At 41.5% G+C, this 19,973-nt stretch overlaps 1 protein-coding gene across 2 annotated transcripts in view; it reads right to left on the bottom strand.

The window, feature by feature from the left end:
* Positions 1–19,973, bottom strand: part of Pcsk5 (proprotein convertase subtilisin/kexin type 5) — a 496,681-nt gene that overhangs the window by 34,195 nt on the left and 442,513 nt on the right. For both annotated transcript variants that reach the window (XM_045145561.1, XM_045145571.1), the window contains exons 28-30: positions 17,680–17,751; positions 6,862–6,930; positions 4,203–4,398 (exon numbers count right to left, since the gene is read on the bottom strand). In XM_045145561.1, the coding sequence (XP_045001496.1) occupies positions 4,203–4,398; positions 6,862–6,930; positions 17,680–17,751 (337 nt within the window). The remainder of the gene's footprint in view (positions 1–4,202; positions 4,399–6,861; positions 6,931–17,679; positions 17,752–19,973) is intronic.

Raw genomic sequence — 19,973 nt, 5'->3', positions numbered from 1 at the left:
TCATTAAAATTTTCTTTTATTTTTCTTTCTGGATTTTCAAGGTAGGGTCTTGCTCTAGCCCATGCTGACCTGGAATTCACTATGTAGTCTCAGGGTGGCCTCAAACTCTCAGTGATCCTCCTACCTCTTTCTCCAGAGTGTTGGGATTAAAGGCATGCACCACCATACCAGGTTTATTAAAAATTTTAAAAACATTTTGTTAATTTGAGAGAGAGAAAGAGGGAGAGAGAGAGAGAATGGGCATGTCAAGGCCTCTGGCCATTGCAAACAACTTCAGATGTGTGTGCCACTTTGTGCATCTGACTTCACATGGGTACTAGGGAATAAAACTTAGGTCCTTAGGCTTTGCAGGCAAGCACCTTAACTGTTGAGCCATCTCTCCAGCCCCTGATCTCATTAAAATTTTTATTGCTTGGAGCTCAGGAAATTTCTCAGTGGTTAAAGATGCTTGCTTAGAAAGCCTGCTGGTCCAGGCTTAATTCCCCAGCACCCATGTAAAGCTGGATCCAAAAACTGGCACATGCATCTGGCATTTGTTTTTAATGGTAATAAACCTTGGCTCACCCATATATACCACACCTCCACATAAATAAATAAATAATTATTTTCCTTTTTTATTATTAGATAGGAATATATTTTGTATATAAACATCACATGTTGGTACCTTCCTTTCCCTCCTTCCTGCCCCTTTTCTGAAGAGGCCTTCCTCTTTGGGGATGCAGGTCAATCCCATGGGGATTGTGGATCATGAATTATTAATATTTTTATTGCTGTTCTAGCATACATCACAACCAAGAGGGCAGTTGCTCAGAGTAGCAGTATAATCCCTCAAAGCAAGTTCAGTCTTATATGGTCCACAGACTCTGTCCTTTGTTTTTCTGGTCAATACAAATATACACCAGTACTGCAGCTGCCATGGAAGCTGAGGTGAGAGGATCTCTTGAGTCCAGGAGTTTGAGACCAGCCTGGGCAGCATAGTGAGACACTGTCTCTTTAAAATAAATCAAAGGGCTAGGAAGGTAGCTTAGTTGTTAAAGTGTTTGCCATGCAAGCATGAAGACCTGAGTTTTGTACCCAGAATCCATTAAAAATAGCTGGGTGAGCTGGGCGTGGTGGTGTACACCTTTAATCCCAGCACTCAGGAGGCAGAGGTAGGTGGATTGTCATGAGTTTGAGGCCATCCTGAGACTACACAGTTAATTTCAGGTCAGCCTGGGCTAGAGTGAGACTCTACCTCAAAAAACAAAACAAACAAACAAAAAAAACAGCTGGGTGTGGTGATATTTACTTGTAATCTCAGTGCAGGGGAGATTGAGACAGGTAAATCCCTGGGGCTCACTGACCAGTCAATCTAGTCTATTTGGCAAGTTCCAGGCCTGCGAAAGACCCTGTTTCAAAAAAAACAAAAACAAAAACAAACAAACAAAAAAAAATCATGGTGGATGGCATTCCTGAGGAATAATATCTGAGGTTTCCCTCTGACTTCCACAAGCATGTGCATATACTTGCACATGCACCTACATGCACATGTGCATGGGCACATACACGAACATACATATACACACAACATCAAAGATGGGCCTTGCAACAATCACATTACTCAAAATAGGGGACACACACTCATATTCTATCATGTGCAGGACTCCAAGGCCATTGTCTAGATTTTTTTACTGATCACATGGGTAGGCTAGTGACACCTCAGTATCCCACTGCTCTGAAAGAATTGCTCCTCCCAGTCTTGAAGGAAATTGGGGCTGAATGGTCAACTAACTGGGGGAAAACAAATGCTTCTCTTCTGGCATTAATGCCTTTTTAATTTGTGGGTCATCTAAAGAGGTCAGAAATGAGTTGGGAAAAGGTAGTTACTAATGGCTATATAAGGAATAAAAAGAGACAATAATTCAACTTCAACAGAGCAAAGGTTGGTTAATGAAGAAGCACTGACAGATTGGTATGAGTACACTTCCAATATTCACTTGGTCTTTTAAGATATGCAATTACTTGTTTATTTATTTGCATGGAGAGAGAGAGAGGGAGAGAGAGAGGGAGAGAGACAATGGGTCTCTAGCCACTGCCAGGGCCTCCCATGGCTGCAAATGTGCATCAGGGTTTATGTGGGTCCTGGGGAATCAAAAATGGGTTGTTAGGTTTTGCAGGTAAGTGCGAGCCACCTCCACAGCCCTTCACTTTGCCTTTGTGGCCTCTGTGCTGGGGCATGCTACTTTCCTTACTTATAAATTGGGGAGCACAGTAAGATTCTGGTGAGTGTTAGTGGTAAGATACATGTGCAGCTTCTAACTCAGTGCCTAGATGGCGCAGGCCCTCAGAAATATAGCCGTTTCCAAATCATTTATGTTCCCCCGGGACTTCTTAGCCGTTGGTGCAGTAAAACCCTGAAGAGCAGGACAACTGATGCAAAGCACCCCTTCTGAACTGTAAGCCTTTGCAAGTTCATGAAATCTCATACTGCCCTGCTCCATCCCGGCAGGGAATTGGGCCATCTCTTTGTCCAGTGTGTCCATTCTGTGACGTGCATCTGTCCATCAGCAGCTCTCGCTGCTATTAGGTTGGCTGCTGTGGTGTCACTGGTATCATGGTGCTTGTGATATCACAGTTCAAGTAACCTTTAACAGTAGCCTAATCCTATGTCATAATGCCTACGTTATTCTCCTCACTCCATCTCACCACAAAGCCATTGTATCATGTCATATCACCCAAGAAGAGATGTGAGTACAGATATTTTGAGAGAGAACACATTTATATAACTTACTACAACAAATTGCTATACTACTAATATTTTATTTTCTATCTTTTTCTATGCCTAATTTATAAATCAAACTTTATCATCAGGTACCTACAGAGGGGCCTTGGAGTACGTGCCCCAAAGATAAGGGGTACATGAGGGTACTTTCATTCTCTTTGTCAGAAACTGGTTTACAAAGGTATAAGTAATACTTTTGGCTAATGCCAATAGGAAGGGAAGTCTAAGGGAGCTTTCTCCCTCACTCTCTTTTTCTTCCTTTTAAAAAATAATTAATTAATTAATTAATTTGAGAGAGGGAGAGAGAAATAGGCAGACATAGAGAGAGAATGGCCACACCAGGACCTCTAGCCACTGCAAATGAACTCCAGACACATGCGCCACCTCCTGCATCTGGCTTACGTGGGTACTATGGAATTGAACGTACGTCCTTAAGCTTCGCAGGCAAGTGCCTTAGCTGCTAAGCCATCTCTCCAGCCCCTCCCCCTCTTTTTTGTCTGTAAAAGCTAGAGACAAACCAGAACAGTCATCCCTTTTCTGCTTCTGGTTGTGGTTGTGTGGGGTGCTGCTCTCATGGCTGAGCCAGACGAACTCAGGAGAAGCCAACCAAGGAGGGCAAGCTAAGGAGCAGACTTGAATGACACTGGGCTGTTGGTGACCTTGTGGCCACTGAAGTTCCAACCATGGGCTTTCTGACGTCATTTTGCAGGTGCACCTCCCACTGGCTCTTTTCTCCCCTCTTTGGAAAGTCCTCAAGGAGGGATGGTTGGGAGGAAGAACAAAGGAATCATAAACAAGAGGATTGAGAAAACCATGGGATTTCAATAAATCAGCAGAGAGTATAATCTATTATTTATAACTAATAACTCACCTGCCTTAAAATTAGAAAAAATTCCCATCATGATCTTGCTTTTTGGTGGAAAGAAAGAAGCTATAATACTTGATTATTCATACAAGGAACAGCTGTGCACCACATAACGACAGACCTCATATAGGACAGTGCACACAAATGGAGGCATGGTGTATAGTGAGCTATATTATCTAGGGTTGTATAAGAACGCTTAGTGCACACAATGATGAGGGCCTCTGCCCGTGGATTTCTAAGATCATGTTCACATTGTTATGCAAAACATGATTGAAAACCATTTTTATAAAAGTATACATGTATGCATAGAAAATTCATTCACAGGGAAAAGGGGCATCTGGCCTTATTTAAGGTTTAGCTGTTGTGGTCCACAGTGATATCTGACTGTCAACAAAGTATATTTATGTGGGTGCTTTAGCCATGGAGGAGAGAGGGAGGGAGGGAGAAAGAGAGAGAAGGAAAAAGGGAGGAAAGGAAGAGAGGGAGAGAGAGAGGTGTCTTGGGTGAGTAGGACGGAACTCCCCCCTAAGGCTAGGTGGAGAATGAACAGGGAGCAAAAGGAGGGAAGAAACTTACTCTGGGCACCTGGAGTAGCACATGCCTGCGTACAGGAACAGAGAGCGGTCTGGCTGGCTCAAGCACTTTTTGCACAGGTTGGCTCCTGAGCAAGAGGCACAGTCCTCTGAACAGTTTTCACAGCTGCCACTCCTGACTGAGGGCCAGGTGCCTTGGGGACAGGAGGACACACAGGACTGCAACCATAGGAATGCACCTAGAAGTCCAGGAAAGAGGGCAAAACAGCCATCACTGTCTGCTATGGCATATACACTGCTCAGAGAACGGACACCCTCAGTGGTTTCTGTAACCCTTTCAAAGCCCAGGTATTTGGAACACTTAGATTATGCTTTAAAAATATTGACTAGTGGTGCGCACTCCTCCAGCATGAGCTAAATATTTGGAAAGAAAACTGACAACATTTTTTTCACTACTTCCTTTACTCTGGTCTGGTACTAGCTGCTGATTACGCAGTGCTTTCCTTGCCCAGCTGCTAAGTCCTGTCTCGTGGCGTGAGCAGCTCCTCAGCCCCCTCTCCCGCTTCCCATGCCCATCAATGATGACGGTAAAGGGCAGCAACTTCCCCAGTCTCCTTCCCCTCCAGTGGCTGTTCCATCTCCTACTTATGTTTAATGGATAAAAGTAGGTATTGTTATTAGTTTTTTAATCACCTCAACAGTTCCAAGATATACTATTTTAGTCTTTAGGTATAGCCTTTCATGTGATCATAATTCTGATACATTGGTATTTTCAATTATACTGATACATTTGGTATTTTCAATTCTGCTTTGGCACCATAGCTCACTACAATAGTTTCACCTTACCTGTGGTTTTACTTTTGCTTGAGGTCAGCCAAAGCCCAGAATATTAAGTGGAAAGTCAGAAATAAAAAAGTTCCCAATTTGGCCAGTTACGGTGGCACATGCCTTTTGTTGTAACACTTGGGAGATAGGGTAGGAGGATTGCTATGAATCTGAGGCCAGTCTAAGACTACAGAGAGAGTTCCAGGACAGCCTGGGCCAGAGTGAGACCCTACCTTCAAAACAAACAAACAAACAAATCCCCAACTTATAAAAACTTTTTTTTTTTTCAAGGTAGGGTCTCACTCTAGCTCAGACTGACCTGGAACTCATTCTGTAGTCTCAGGGTGACTTCAAACTCACTGTGATCCTCCTACCTATGCCTCCCAAGTGTTGGGATTAAAGGCGTGCACCACCATGCCCAGCTATAAAAACTTTTATTACAGTCTATTGTTAGAACTTTACATTTTATTATAAGTATTACTAATCTCTTATCATGGCATATGTGTGTGTGTGTGTATATATATATATATATATATATATATATATATATATATATCTATGTATGTAGTATATATGAGATTTGGAGCTATCATGGTTTCAGACACCCATATAAAAATGGGAACAAATTTCTAGAGAATGAGAGGCAATGACTATGTTTATGGGGGGTTAACTATTAGCATTGCACATTCCTACATAGCTCTTATGATAATCACTTTAGTGGGAACATAACACTTTATGTTAATGTACCATGTAAATAAGATATCCTCTTAATTTTGGAAATTATGTTATTGATTTTTTTAATAAATGATGAAGAAGTTGATAAATAATGGAGTTGTTATGTCATTGCCATTAAATTGAATGTCAATAACAAAGGGAATCACATGCAGTGGGTTTTTTTTGTTGTTGTTTGGTTGTTTTGGTTTTCCAAGGTAGGGTTTCACTTTAGCCCAGGCTGACCTGGAATTCACTATGTAGTCTCAGGGTGGCCTTGAACTCACAGCGATCCTCCTACCTTTGCCTCCCAAGTGCTGGGATTAAAGGCATGCACCACCATGCCCGGTCTACATGCGATGTTTTTTTTTTTTTAATTTTTAAAAATATTTATTTATTTAAAAGCAGAGAGGGAAAGGGAAGGAAGGAAAGAGAGAGTGATAGAGTGAATGGACATGCCAGGGCCTCTAGCCATTGCAAATGGATTCCAGGCTCTTACACACTTTGAACATGTGGCTTTATGTGGGCACTGGGGAATTGAACCCAGGCCAGCAGCTTTATCAGCAAGCACCTTTCCCTGCTGAGTCATCTCTCCAGTCCACATGCAGTGCTTTCACGCTCACTCATATCCTTTACCTTTTCTTTTGTTTTAAATAGTGCATTTTATTATTTTAATGTTTTATCTATTTGAAAGGAGAGTGTATGTGAAGGAGAGGTAATGGGCACACCAGGGCCTTTGCAAACAAATGCATCCACCACTTTGTGCATCTGGCTTTACTGAGGAACTGAACCTGAGTTGTTAGGCTTTGCAGACAAGTGTCTTAACTGCTGAGCCATCTCTCTAGCCCTAGATAATGAATTTTTAAAAGAACAAAGGATTCTGTAAAATTATAAAGTACCCATAGATTTTGGCAAATTCTGTGGCCAAGCTAACTCAAACTTCATCATACTTTGGAAAGAGAAACATTTCTTTGTCCTTGAAAGTCCAATTTTTATTATTGCTCAGTGCTTATGTCCCTGTCTGTGTCTTCACAGAATCCTTTGTGATGGTACCTTTTTGTAGAAAGATCACTTGTACTATGCCAAAGACATACAGAAATGACAGACAGATGACAGTGAACTGCCTGGGCCACTGCCATTCCCCTCCCCCTCACCACAACACTGACCTTTTGGACATGAAGTGCAGAGAGTTTCAGATCCATTGCAGGTTTGACAAGAAGGATGACAAGGCACATCTGTATGGGCAAGAAACAAGTCAGACTTGGCCTTAATGACCCCACCAAGTGAGCTCCACAGTGCTTATTGAGGAGAGCCCTTAGGGAAATGGAGACCAGGAATGAGGGGATACAAGACTATGACCCACATAAAAAAGTACATATATATGAGTGTATAGTGTTACAGTGCTGGAAAAGGCCTCATGGGTAACCTCAGATCCTTTTCTACCCCAGGGGACTCCTTCTGCTTTTACGTTAGCTAATTGTTGTCAATTGCTTATTGCTACTAGGTAGACCCGGTATTCCTTTATTTTTCATTTACTCTTTCACTGGAAAGACACTCTTTGTAGCCTTGCAGGTACAGAGAATGTGGATCTCACTGGATAGTTATAAATACTATAAGGATATTTGAAGTAACAAATTATACTCGCTTCACATGTTCAAAAGGTATGGGTATGAGTTTCTGCTTGTCTGTGTTTGCAGCTTTGGTTATTGGTCAATGCTTGAGTCCTTGTGTCCTGCAGAGCAATCACTGTAGACTGCTATTTAAATTTAAATCACTTTAAGTTAGTCCCAAGACATTGTTAAATTTCAAAATAATCAACCCACACGTGGGCTTTCTCATTGTTCATGTTTTTGATGGTTTTCCAGGTGAATGCACCCCTAACTTCAAAGATAGTACACAGGTCCTCTCCCCCATCCCTCTCCCTCCAACAGCTCTTGATGGCAGACATTTCCAGGAAGTCATCTTGGCAATCACATGGGACAATCTCAAGCATACAAAGCAGTCTCACTGACACCACTCAGTCAATTCATATTGAGATCCTGACTGATGAAGGAAGCAGCCTGCCTCCTACAGGTGGAATTTAGAAAAACAGGGTTGGCTCTGACCCAGTGATCTGAAGGGCAGGGGCCTCCATTGTTGATATCATAGGACTCCCTTCTACCACCCTTCTTCTCTGCTCTTTCCCTCCTTTTCATTCCCCTTTTCTCTTCCTAGGAGTTAGTCTGGCATAGGTGGCTCCCCACTCACACCTGCCTTCTGATCCCAGCTGTGTGGCACAGGGTAACCATGGATACAGTAATTAAACTCTCAGAGTCCTACTTTCCATGTCTCTAAAATGAGAGAAAATGGCACCTCCCTTGTTGGATTGCTGTGTAGCTATATGAGACAATGTGTGACAAGGACATAAGACAGTCGCTCAGTAATGGTAACTATCTGCTTCCTTTCTTCTCTCCCAGTTGTCACTCCCCTACCCCATTGCTGAAACCTTGTTTATTCCCCATTCCCTTTCTGCTTATTACACAGTGAGACCGACACCAGGATACCAGGCTTAGATTCTATCATTTCTGTTATGGTTATAAAGCTACTGAATCCTGTTGTAGAGGGCACTAGGGTGGAAATCAGATAGATATAAACAAAAAACGTTGATACACATGCACACACATGTGTAGTACATATATAGTGATATACATATATAACACATACACACATATGTATAAATGATTAATTACTCCTGTTGCCATGATGCATGAATGAATTTTTTCCCTAGTTTGGAGAGAAACGTTTGTCCTGGCTTTCCGGTATATGATCAAGGCTGGTGGTTGACTGATGTTTCCCTTGGGGGAGGGGCACCTGCTAAGAGCTGACTTCGCCTGTGCAGAGCCTGCAGCCACAAGTGTCACATAGGCGGTCTACATGCCTCCCAGCATGGCCGATTGTGTTCCTGGGCCTCTCTCAGCTGGTGACAGCACCTGAGCATGAGAAGCAGCAGCAGGACGACATCATGCCGAGGTGCCCTGAGTGACTGAGAGACGTGTCTCTAGGAATGGCACACAGAGCTAGGACAAGCTGTGTTTGGGCCACACTGACTTTCCTTGGATGTACTTCTTTTGATACTAAAAAAAGCATTTTTCCTGGGGGTAATTTAAAAAAAATTAAATATTCTTTATTTTTATTTGATACACACACACAGAGAATAGGCTCACCAGGACTTCCAGCCACTGCAAATGAACTCCAGATGTGTGAGGCACCTTGTACATCTGGCTAACGTGGGTCCTTGGAATAGAACCTGGCTCCTTTGGCTTTGTAGGCAAATGCCTTCACCACTAAGCCATCCCTTCAGCCCTTCCTGGCGGGGGGGGATTTTTGAGGTAGGGTCTCACTCTAGCCCAGACTGACCTGGAATTCACTCTGTAGTCCCAGGCTGGCCTCAAGCTCACAGCGATCTTTCTTTCTAACTCTGTCTCCCAAGTGCTGGTATTAAAGGTGTGCACCACTACATCCAGCTGATACTAAAATATATTACCTATAAACATATGAATTTTATTTCTTCACATGTTTATATAACGTGATGGCTATCCACACAGAGATAATTGTATAGTTTTGGCATTCTGGCAGTTTGCTATTTTAACTGCATCTACTTGGCATAGAATTGCGTAATGCCACCATATGTCCAGCAGAGGAGGCTCTATACAAACAGATCAGAGGAATTAAGCAGTAACTGCATCCCTAGCTAGACTCCATTATAAGAGATAGTGGATTGCTGGGTGTGCTGGCACATGCCTTTAATCCCAGCATAGAGGAGGCTAAAGTAAGAGGCTAGCCTAGAGATTGATGAAAGTCTAGCTACTTCGTGACTTTTCAGGTCAGTTAGGACTAGAGTGAGATCCTGCTTCCAAAAATAAATAAATAAATACACAAATAAATAAATAAATACTAGCAAAACCAAAAAGAAACAGATAGTGATATAATCTCAACAAATATATACATTTTTTTGTTTTTTTGAGGTAGGGTCTCACTCTAACCCAGGCTGACCTGGTATTCACTATGGAGTCTCAGGGTGGTCTTGAACTCATGGAAGTGCTCCTACCTCTGCCTCCCGAGTGCTGGGATTAAAGGCATGCGCCACCACACCTGGCTTCAATAAATAATTTTTGACTTTGTTCACAGTTCCATTTTTTTTTCAGTTTTATGTAGATTTTTTAATTACTTAAAGCTCTTCTTTTTAATTTTTTTTTTAATTTTTATTAACATTTTCCATGATTATAAAATATATCCCATGGTAATTCCCTCCCTCCCCACCCCCACACTTTCCCATTTGAAATTCCATTCTCCATCATATTACCTCCCCATTACAATCATTGTAATTACATATATACAATATCAATCTATTAAGTATCCTCCCCTCTTCCTTTCTCTACCCTTTATGTCTCCTTTTTAACTTACTGGCCTCTGCTACTAAGTATTTTCATTCTCACGCAGAAGCCCAGTCATCTGTAGCTAGGATCCACATATGAGAGAGAACATGTGGCGCTTGGCTTGCTGGGTCTGGGTTACCTCACTTAGTATAATACTTTCCAGGTCCATCCATTTTTCTGCAAATTTCATAACTTCATTTTTCTTTACCGCTGAGTAGAACTCCATTGTATAAATGTGCCACATCTTCATTATCCACTCATCAGTTGAGGGACATCTAGGCTGGTTCCATTTCCCAGCTATTATAAATTGAGCAGCAATAAACATGGTTGAGCACGTACTTCTAAGGAAATGTGATGAGTCTTTTGGATATATGCCTAGGAGTGCTATAGCTGGGTCATATGGTAGATCAATCTCTAGCTGTTTTAGGAACCTCCACACTGTTTTCCACAATGGCTGGACCAGATTGCATTCCCACCAGCAGTGCAGAAGGGTTCCTTTTTTTCCACATCCCTGCCAACATTTATGATCATTTGTTTTCATGATGGTGGCCAATCTCACAGGAGTGAGATGGAATCTCAATGTAGTTTTAATCTGCATTTCCCTGATGACTAGTGACGTAGAACATTTTTTTAGATGCTTATATGCCATTCATATTTCTTTCTTTGAGAACTCTCTATTTAGCTCCGTAGCCCATTTTTTGATTGGCTTGTTTGATTCCTTATTATTTAACTTTGTGAGTTCTTTGTATATCCTAGATATTAATCCTCTATCAGATATATAGCTGGCGAAGATTTTTTCCCATTCTGTAGGTTGCCTCTTTGCTTTTTTCACTGTGTCCTTTGCGGTGCAAAATCTTTGTAATTTCATTAGGTCCCAGTGGTTAATCTGTGGTTTTGTTGCCTGAGCAATTGGGGTTGTATTCAGAAAGTCTTTGCCAAGACCAATATGTTGAAGGGTTTCCCCTACCTTTTCCTCTAGCAGTTTCAGAGTTTCAGGTCTGATGTTAAGGTCTTTAATCCATTTGGACTTAATTCTTGTGCATGGAGAGAGAGAAGAATCTATTTTCATCCTTCTGCAGATATATATCCAGTTTTCAAAACACCATTTGCTGAAGAGGCTGTCTCTTCTCCAATGAGTATTTTTGGCATTTTTATCGAATATCAGGTGGCTATAGCTACTTGGGCTTACATCTGGGTCCTCTATTCTGTTCCACTGATCGACATGTCTGTTTTTGTGCCAGTACCATGCTGTTTTTGTTACTATGGCTCTGTAGTATAGGTTAAAATCAGGTATGGTGATACCACCAGCCTCTTTTTTGCTGCTCAGTATTATTTTAGATATTCGAGGTTTTTTGTGATTCCAAATGAATTTTTGGATTGTTTTTTCTATTTCCATGAAGAAAGCCTTTGGAATTTTGATAGGGATTGCATTAAATGTGTAGATTGCTTTAGGTAAGATTGCCATTTTCACAATATTGATTCTTCCAATCCAGGAACAAGGGATGTTTCTCCACTTTCTAGTGTCTTCTGCAATTTCTCGCTTGAGTGTTTTAAAGTTCTCATTGTAGAGATTCTTTACTTCCTTGGTTAGGTTTATTCCAAGGTACTTTATTTTTTTTGATGCAATTGTGAATGGGAGTGATTTTCTGATTTCATCCTCTGAGTGTTTGTTGTTAGCATATATGAAGGCTACTGATTTCTGTGTATTTATTTAGTATCCTGCTACATTGCTGTAGGTTTTGATCAGCTCTAACAGCTTGCTAGTAGAGTCTTTAGGGTCCTTTTTGTATAGAATCATGTCATCTGCAAATAATGATAACTTGATCTCTTCCTTTCCCATTTGTATCCCTTTTATGTGTGTCTCTTGCCTTATTGCTATGGCTAAGACTTCCAAAACTATATTAAATAAAAGTGGGGACAGTGGACACCCTTGTCTTGTCCCTGATTTTAGTGGAAAAGCTTCCAGTTTTTCCCCATTCAGTAATATGTTGGCTGTAGGCTTATCATAAATAGCCTTTATTATATTGAGATATGTTCCTTCTATTCCCAGTCTCTGTAGGACTTTTATTATGAAGGGATGTTGGATTTTGTCAAATGCTTTCTCTGCATCTAATGAGATGATCATGTGATTTTTGTCCTTCAACCCGTTTATGTAATGTATTACATTTATAGATTTGTGTATGTTGAATCATCCCTGCATCTCTGGGATAAAGCCTACTTGGTCAGGGTGAATGATCTTTTTGATATATTCTTGTATTCTGTTTGCCAATATTTTGTTGAGAATTTTTGCATCTATGTTCATGAGGGAGATTGGTCTGTAATTTTCTTTTTTGGTTCTATCTTTGCCTGGTTTTGGTATCAGGGTGATGCTGGCCTCATAGAAGGAGTTTGGTAGAATTCCTTCTTTTTCTATTTCCTGGAAAAGCTTAAGAAGCAATGGTGTCAGCTCTTCCTTAAAAGTCTGGTAAAATTCAGCAGTGAATCCATCTGGGCCTGGGCTTTTTTTAGTTGGGAGATTATTGATAACTGTTCGGATCTACATGTTTGTTATAGGTCTATTTAAGTGATTAATCTCATTTTGATTTAATTTAGGTAGGTCATATAGATCAAGGAAATCATCCATTTCTTTCAGATTTTCATAATTTGTGGAGTATATGCTTTTATAGTATGTCCCTATGATTTTTTGAATTTCTCTGGAATCTGTTGTGATGTTACCTTGTTCATCTCTGATTTTATTAATTTGTGTCTCTTCTCTCTTTCTTTAGGTCAGATTTGCTAAGGGTTTATCAATCTTGTTTATCCTTTCAAAGAACCAACTCTTTGTTTCATTAATTCTTTGGATTGTTCTTTTTGTTTCTGTTTCATTAATTTCTGTCCTAATCTTTATTATTTCTTCCCGTCTACTGATTTTTGGTTTGCCTTGTTCTTCTTTTTCCAAGGCTTTAAGGTGTAGCATTAGGTCATTTACTTGCGACCTTTCTAATTTCTAAATATAGGCACTTAAGGCTATAAATTTACCTCTTAGAACTGCCTTCATTGTGTCCCAGAGATTTTGGTATGTTGTGTTTTCATTATCATTTGACTCTATAAATTTTTTGATTTCCTTTTTGATTTCTTCATTGACCCATTCATCATTTAGTAGTGTATTGTTTAGTTTCCATGATTTTGTGTATTCTCTATAGCCTTTCTTGCTACTGATTTGTAGTTTAATTCCATTGTGGTCAGATAGAATGCAAGGAATTATTTCAATTTTCCTGAATTTGTTAAGATTTGCTTTGTGTCCTAATATATGGTCTATTTTAGAGAATGTTCCATGTGCTGCTGAAAAGAATGTATATTCTGCAGCCTTTGGATGAAATGTCCTGTATATATCTGTTAAGTCCATTCCTTCTATGACCTAATTTAGTCCAGATGCCTCTCTGTTTATTCTTTCCCGGGATGACCTGTCAATTGATGAGAGTGGGGTGTTAAAGTCACCCACCACCACTGTGTTTGGTATTATTTGTGACCTTAGTTCTAATAGTGTTTGTTTGACGAACTTGCGAGCCCCCATGTTAGGTGCATATATGTTTAGGATTGTAATGTCCTCCTGTTGGAGTGTGCCCTTAATCAATATAAAGTGACCTTCCTTATCTTTCTTGACTAACGTTGGACTAAAGTCTACCCTGTCTGATATTAGGATAGCAACCCCTGCTTGTTTTCTAGGCCCATTTGCTTGAAACACCATCTTCCAACCTTTCACCCTAAGATAATGTCTATCCTTTGTAGGAAGGTGAGTTTCTTGGAGACAACAAATTGTAGGATCCTGCTTTTTAACCCAGACTGCAAATCTATGTCTTTTTGTTGGGGCATTGAGGCCATTGATATTAAGAGATATTATTGAAAGGTGTGTATTTTTATGTGCCATTTTTGTGTGTGTGTGTGTGTTTCTGGTTTTACCTGCGCTCTCTTCTGTTAACTAGTATTTGAGTATTGCTTGTTTTTTCTAGGTTCCTTATATGTGTGCTTTTCCTTTTCTTCAGCATGGAGGATTCTGTCAAGTATTTTCTGTAGAGCTGGTTTTGTCTTCAAATACTCCTTTAACCTGCTTTTGTCATGGAATGTCTTTATTTCTCCATCTATTTGAATGGATAACTTTGCAGGATAAAGTAACCTTGGTTGACAGTTGTTATCTTTCAGAACTTGGAATATATCACTCCAAGCCCTTCCGGCTTTAAAAGTTTGTGTTGAATAATCTGCTGTAATCCTGATGGGCTTGCTTTTGTAGGTAACTTGATTTTTCTCTCTAACTGCTTGCAATATTTTTTCTTTGGTGTGTGTGTTTGGGAGTTTGATTATAATATGGCGAGGAGAGGTTCTTTCCATGTTTTGTCTGGCTGGGGTTCTAAAGGCTTCCTGTATCTGCATTGGCACCTCTTTCCCAATTTGGGGGAAATTTTCTTCTATCATTTTGTTGAAGATGCCTACTATGCCTCTGGAGTGGAGTTCTTCTCCTTCTACTCTGCCCTGAATTCTTATATTGGATCTTTTCATAGTGTCCCGAATATCTTGAAATTCCCACTCATACTTTTCTATAAGTTTGTCTTTCTCTTTGTTGGACTGCATTAGGTCTGCCACCTGGTCTTCTAGGTTAGATATTCTGTCCTGTCCCTCATCCATTCTACTGGTGAGATTTTCTACAGAGTTTTTTATTTCATTAACTGTGTTCTTCATTGCTAGTAATTCTGACTGGTTTTTCTTTATTATTTCTATTTCCTTATTTATGTCTTGTATTGCCTTCTTTATTTCATGAAATTGGTGTCCTGCATCTTCTTTGATTCCTTTGATTTCCTCTTTAAGTTCCTCTTTGACTCCTTTGATTTGTTGTCTGACTTCTTTGAACATATTTACAATCATTCTTTTGACCTCTTTCTCAGGCATTTCCTCTAACTCTTTCTCACTGGAGGACATTTCTGATGCATTAATACTTTTAGGTGGGTTTATATCGTCTTGCTGTTTAGTGTTTCTTGTGTTATAATGTATATATTTTTGCATCTTGGATTAAGTTAATGCTTGGATTTTCTAGCTAGCTGTGTATTCTTAGCTGTATCAATTGATTTGATGTAATATATTTTCAGGGTAGGACCTTAAGGTGTTAGGTGTGGCTCTTAAGACTCTCAGAGTATCTACAAAGATATTCTTAGGGGTTGAGTTTCCCTGCTATAGGAGTATTCAAGCAGGCTGAGTGGAATAAAATACAGGTAGATTCTAAAATTTAACTAAACACTGTACACATTCAATCAAAAACAGCCCCAAGTATGTATGCAAGAGTAGTTGTTATAACGACCAGATCCTCTATCAACAAAGAGGTTAAGATTTCTGGTCTGTTGAGGGATCCAAGTCAGCTTGCGACCAAGTGAGATCCTTCCCTGGTGCAATCCCAGTTACCTTGGATGATTTTGGTCTCAGTCAAGTTGCTGCCTGGGCCATCGGGCTGCTGTTCTGATTTCTGGAGCTGGGCACTTGCTTTTCCTGCGGGGCAAACCAAGCCTGGCAAGTGTGGCCCTGCAGATCAGCACCTTCGGCTGCAGGAACTTCTGCTGCTCAAGCTGCCCCTGCTGGGCTGTAGCCACTGCTGCTGAAGGTGTTGCTGCTGGACCCACAGCTGCTGCTGCCTCTCCTGCTGCTGTAGCTGCCACTGCTGGAGCCACCACTGCTGCTGAAGCTGCTGCTGCTGTGTCCAGTGCCGCTGCTCCCCCTGAAGCTGCTGCTGCCGAGTCTTCCGCTGCTGCCACTCCTGGGTCTGCTGCTGCTGGGGCCGCTGTTACCAGTGCTGGAGCCGCTGATGTTGCTGCCGAACTCTGCTCCTGCTTGGGTCCCACTGTTGGCATGGCCAGTTCCTGGGCTGCTGTTCTGTTCGCTGGAGCTGGGCTCAGGCAGTGGGGGAGGGGAGGGAGCCGCGGCTGCTCTGGTTCTCTCGCTGCTCCAAGCGTTCTTCTACCCCGCGGTCTGCTCCTCCACTGCTCGCTGCCGCTCTCCCCTCACGTTTCCTGAGTTGCGGAGAGCGCAGTGTGAGGGAAAGCTCCCGCACCTGGCTTTTCCTGCGGCTCGAGCCGAGTCTGGCGGTTTTCTGGTGCGCCCCGGGCGCGGCGGTTGGCCGAGCTGCCAGAGCCGCTTTTCCCGCCTGTGCGGGCTCTGGACGCTCTGGAACTCTTCTACTTCTCTGCTGCCGCTTCAATTTCCTATACACCTCACTTTTTCATAAAAGTGTGTATTTTGCTGAGTTTTTTTGGTCTTTTTTCCCCCCCAGGCTGCTTTGGCGTGGTACCTACGCCGCCATCTTAACCGGAAGTCCACAGTTGCAATTTTTTTCCACTCCAGAAATTACAGATTTGATAGGATTGATAACAAAGAAGAAGATAAAGCTAGGAAATGTCTTCAACCAGGAAAGGAATATTCAAGTGAGGATGACTAAACCATAGGAAGCCAAGGGTCTATTTTATTTTATTTACTTTTTAGTTAATAATTAATGATCACATAATCTACAATGCAGGCAGGCATAGTCTGTCAAGTCTGCCTCCCAATCCCCTTCTATGTCTTTGTAAATACAAACCAAATCTATAGACTCTACTTATTCACACTGCTTATCATTTTGCCTTTAATTTTTTTTTCCTTTCCAAAACAGAATCTTGCTACATAGCTGGCTGGCCTTGCACTCATGATCCTCCTGCCTCAGCCTTCGAGTGAGTGGGTTGTGTACCACTCTGCTTGTGGTCAGGTACCACTTTCTCTTTAAAAACTTATTATGGGGCTGGAGAGATGGCTTAGTGGTTAAGTGCTTGTCTGTGAAGCCTAAGGACCCCGGTTCAAGGCTCGACTCCCCAGGACCCACATTAGCCAGATGCACAAAGGGGTGCACGTGTCTGGAGTTCGTTTGCAGTGTCTGGAGGCCCTGGCATGCCCATTCTCTCTCTCTCTCTCTCTCTCTCTCTCTCTCTGCCTCTTTCTCTCTCTGTCACTATCAAATAAATAAATAGAAAGTAACAAAAAATTATTAAAAAAAACTTATTATATCTTGGATGGTATGCTTCGTCAGCACATGAGCAACCACCTCATTCACTTGAGAGTTCCGTAGTGTTCCACTATAGGCATGTCACACTTCATTTCTTGTCTATCATTTGCTAGTTCATATAATGCCATGGTGACTGGAAGACAAAAATAGTTTCTTCAGCCTATCAAACATCTGCAAGAATAGAGTCTTTTTGTTTGTTTGTTTTTGTAATACTGTGGATTGAACCTTAGGCCTTTTGGTTGCTGGGCAAGTGCTTTACCACAGAGCTGCAACCCCAGCTTCAGCTCCAAGTGACTTTTTTGCTGAAGGCTAACAAACATATTACAGAACTATTCACTGCTGATTCCTCGGATTCCCCTGGTGCTCATCTGACTCTTTATGTCTGTGGCCTTTCCCTTTCTATTTTTCTCTTACAACTTGGGGTCCCCCTTGCCCAACATCCCAGCTCCTGGGGTTTGTTTCTATGCCATGGAGGTGGATTTGGGATGGTGAGGATCTCCTCCCTGTTTCCCTGTTACCTCTTTTGATTTGAACCTTCCACCTTCGTCGTTCCTGCAGCAGGCTCTTCACCAAAGATGTGGATACAGCTTCTTTTTTATTAAAAAAATAAAGTTTTTTTTTAATGAAAAAGGAGAAGAAAACCTTTACCTATAACCCCACCACCTGAAAATATCTTCTTCTTGGGCACACAGACTTCCCATGCTGGTATGGATTTATGGATATATGGACATGTAGATGTGGGGTCACTTACACCTACATATGTGACAGTGAGCATCCTGACAGCTCATTATCTGACTTCTTTCTGGAACTCATTTTTCTAGACCAGTTTATGCTTTAGGACTCCTCCAATCACTGCAAATTGTTTTCTTTTATGAGCTAGGGAGTGCTGTTTTGAAAGGGAACTAGCATTTCAAGTGGAAAACCTGGATCAGGTCAAAGCGATAGGGAAGCTACCTATTTTTGGCTTTTTGAGGTAGGGTTTCACTCTAGCCCAGGTTAACCTGGAATTCACTGTGTAGTCTCAGGGTAGCCTTGAACTCACAATGATCCTCCCACCTCTGCCTATAGAGTGCTGGGATTAAAGGTGTGCACCACTACGCCTGGCCTGACTTTTTTTTTTTTTAATTTTTGTTAACATTTTCCATAATTATAAAATATATCTCATGGTAATTCCCTCCCTCCCCACCCCTACACTTTCCTATTTGAAATTCCATTCTCCATCATATTACCTCCCCATTACAATCATTGTAATTACATATATACAATATCAACCTATTAAGTATCCTCTTGGCCTGACTTTTAATGTAAGTATATACTTTTGATTTTCAAGAGAACTGTGTGAAGTGGCTTCATGCTCTTACTTTATAGATGAGAAAACTGGGGCTCAGAGTAACTTGCTTAAGGTCATTTTGGCAGTAAACGTAAGTCAGGATTTGAATTCATGTCTTTTTGTCTCTGGAGTTACTATTATTAGTACTACTACTATCTTGTAGTGCTGAGGATCTAATCCAGGGCCTTGTGCTTGCTGGGCACCTGTGCTACTGTTGAACCATACCCTAGTTTCTAGGTCTTCCCCACTTGCAATAGAGATTTTGAAGCAAGTTTTAAAGTAGTTTGAGAGAAGTCAAAGTGGTGGTATGTTGGCACAACAGCTACTTAGAAAACAATAAACTTGATTTGTAGCATTGCCAATTTCTGTGGTGTAAATACTTCTACCATAACCAATTTCAAGTTGTCAATGGCTTAATAGTACACTTATAAAGTTCCTGGATGTCCAACAATCAGTGTTAGCCAATACAAATTGTTCTTTGGACCCTAATGTTTTATTATCTACCAATGGCTTTTGGTTTCTGCCCTCCACATTCAGCTTGGGTAACTTAAAAGGGCATCCTTCTTTGCACATGAAGGATATACACAGATGTGTCAAGTCTTTCTAAAAACTGGGTTTCTATGTCGTCTTTAGAGTCTTCTCTAGTTCAGTTCCTGTTACACAACACATCTCCCCACAATTGAGATTCACTTCCCCCTGCCAAACATGTGGCTTTCTAGTGTTTGTGATTGACTCAGGGATTCCAGTCTTTTTCAGAGCCTATGAATTAAGATCAAAAGACAGGCTAGTGATGAATTGTTAGGATGTGGTCAAAGATAAAGGAGTCAATTCACCAAGCCTGTACTTTGGAGATTAGACTTCCATCAGAATCTATAATCAGAGTCTGCTACAACCTGGTTCTAATCAATGAGGCAACAAGGTAGGATGGGGAACTTTCAGAAACGACCCCTAGCACTTTCCAGAGAGCCAGGGGGAACACCACTTAAGATGATCTGAATGCTTTCACAGTGGCAGAGGAAACTATGTCCATTCCCAGCAATGGCTTCTGAACCCAGCGACTCATGTCAGCCATACTCTGCAGCACCTGGACATTGCCCACCATTCTGGTTTGTGTGCCACCTGAGCCACTGCCAAAGCCTCTGGTGGCCTGTTTTAGTATGGTTTTATGCCTGTCATTTAGGAACACTGGACTAGGTAATCTTCATAATACATTTGTGAGTGGCCTGAGGACCTGGGCTGATCGGAGTGTTTATGCAGGTCTGGTGGCTGCAAGAGCATGGGGAGTGGCCATCTTTGGAGCTTTCTGGTTTGAGCTGGAAGGCTTGACAGGCATGGCTGATGTGTGGAGCAGTGGGCAGTGTGTTTCCATTCTCTTAATAGTTGACAAAGAAAGAGGAGTCTCTCATTGCTGCTGCCACTGTTATTGTGACTGGCCACAGGATTAGCAAAGGAGTTCAGTGAACCCACCTGGGGCTTTGTTCC

This window comes from Jaculus jaculus, chromosome 1, assembly GCF_020740685.1.
Source record: "Jaculus jaculus isolate mJacJac1 chromosome 1, mJacJac1.mat.Y.cur, whole genome shotgun sequence".
Classification (NCBI taxonomy): Eukaryota; Metazoa; Chordata; class Mammalia; order Rodentia; family Dipodidae; genus Jaculus; species Jaculus jaculus.
Note: the sequence above shows the minus strand (reverse complement) of the source record. Positions and strands in the feature narration are given on the sequence as shown.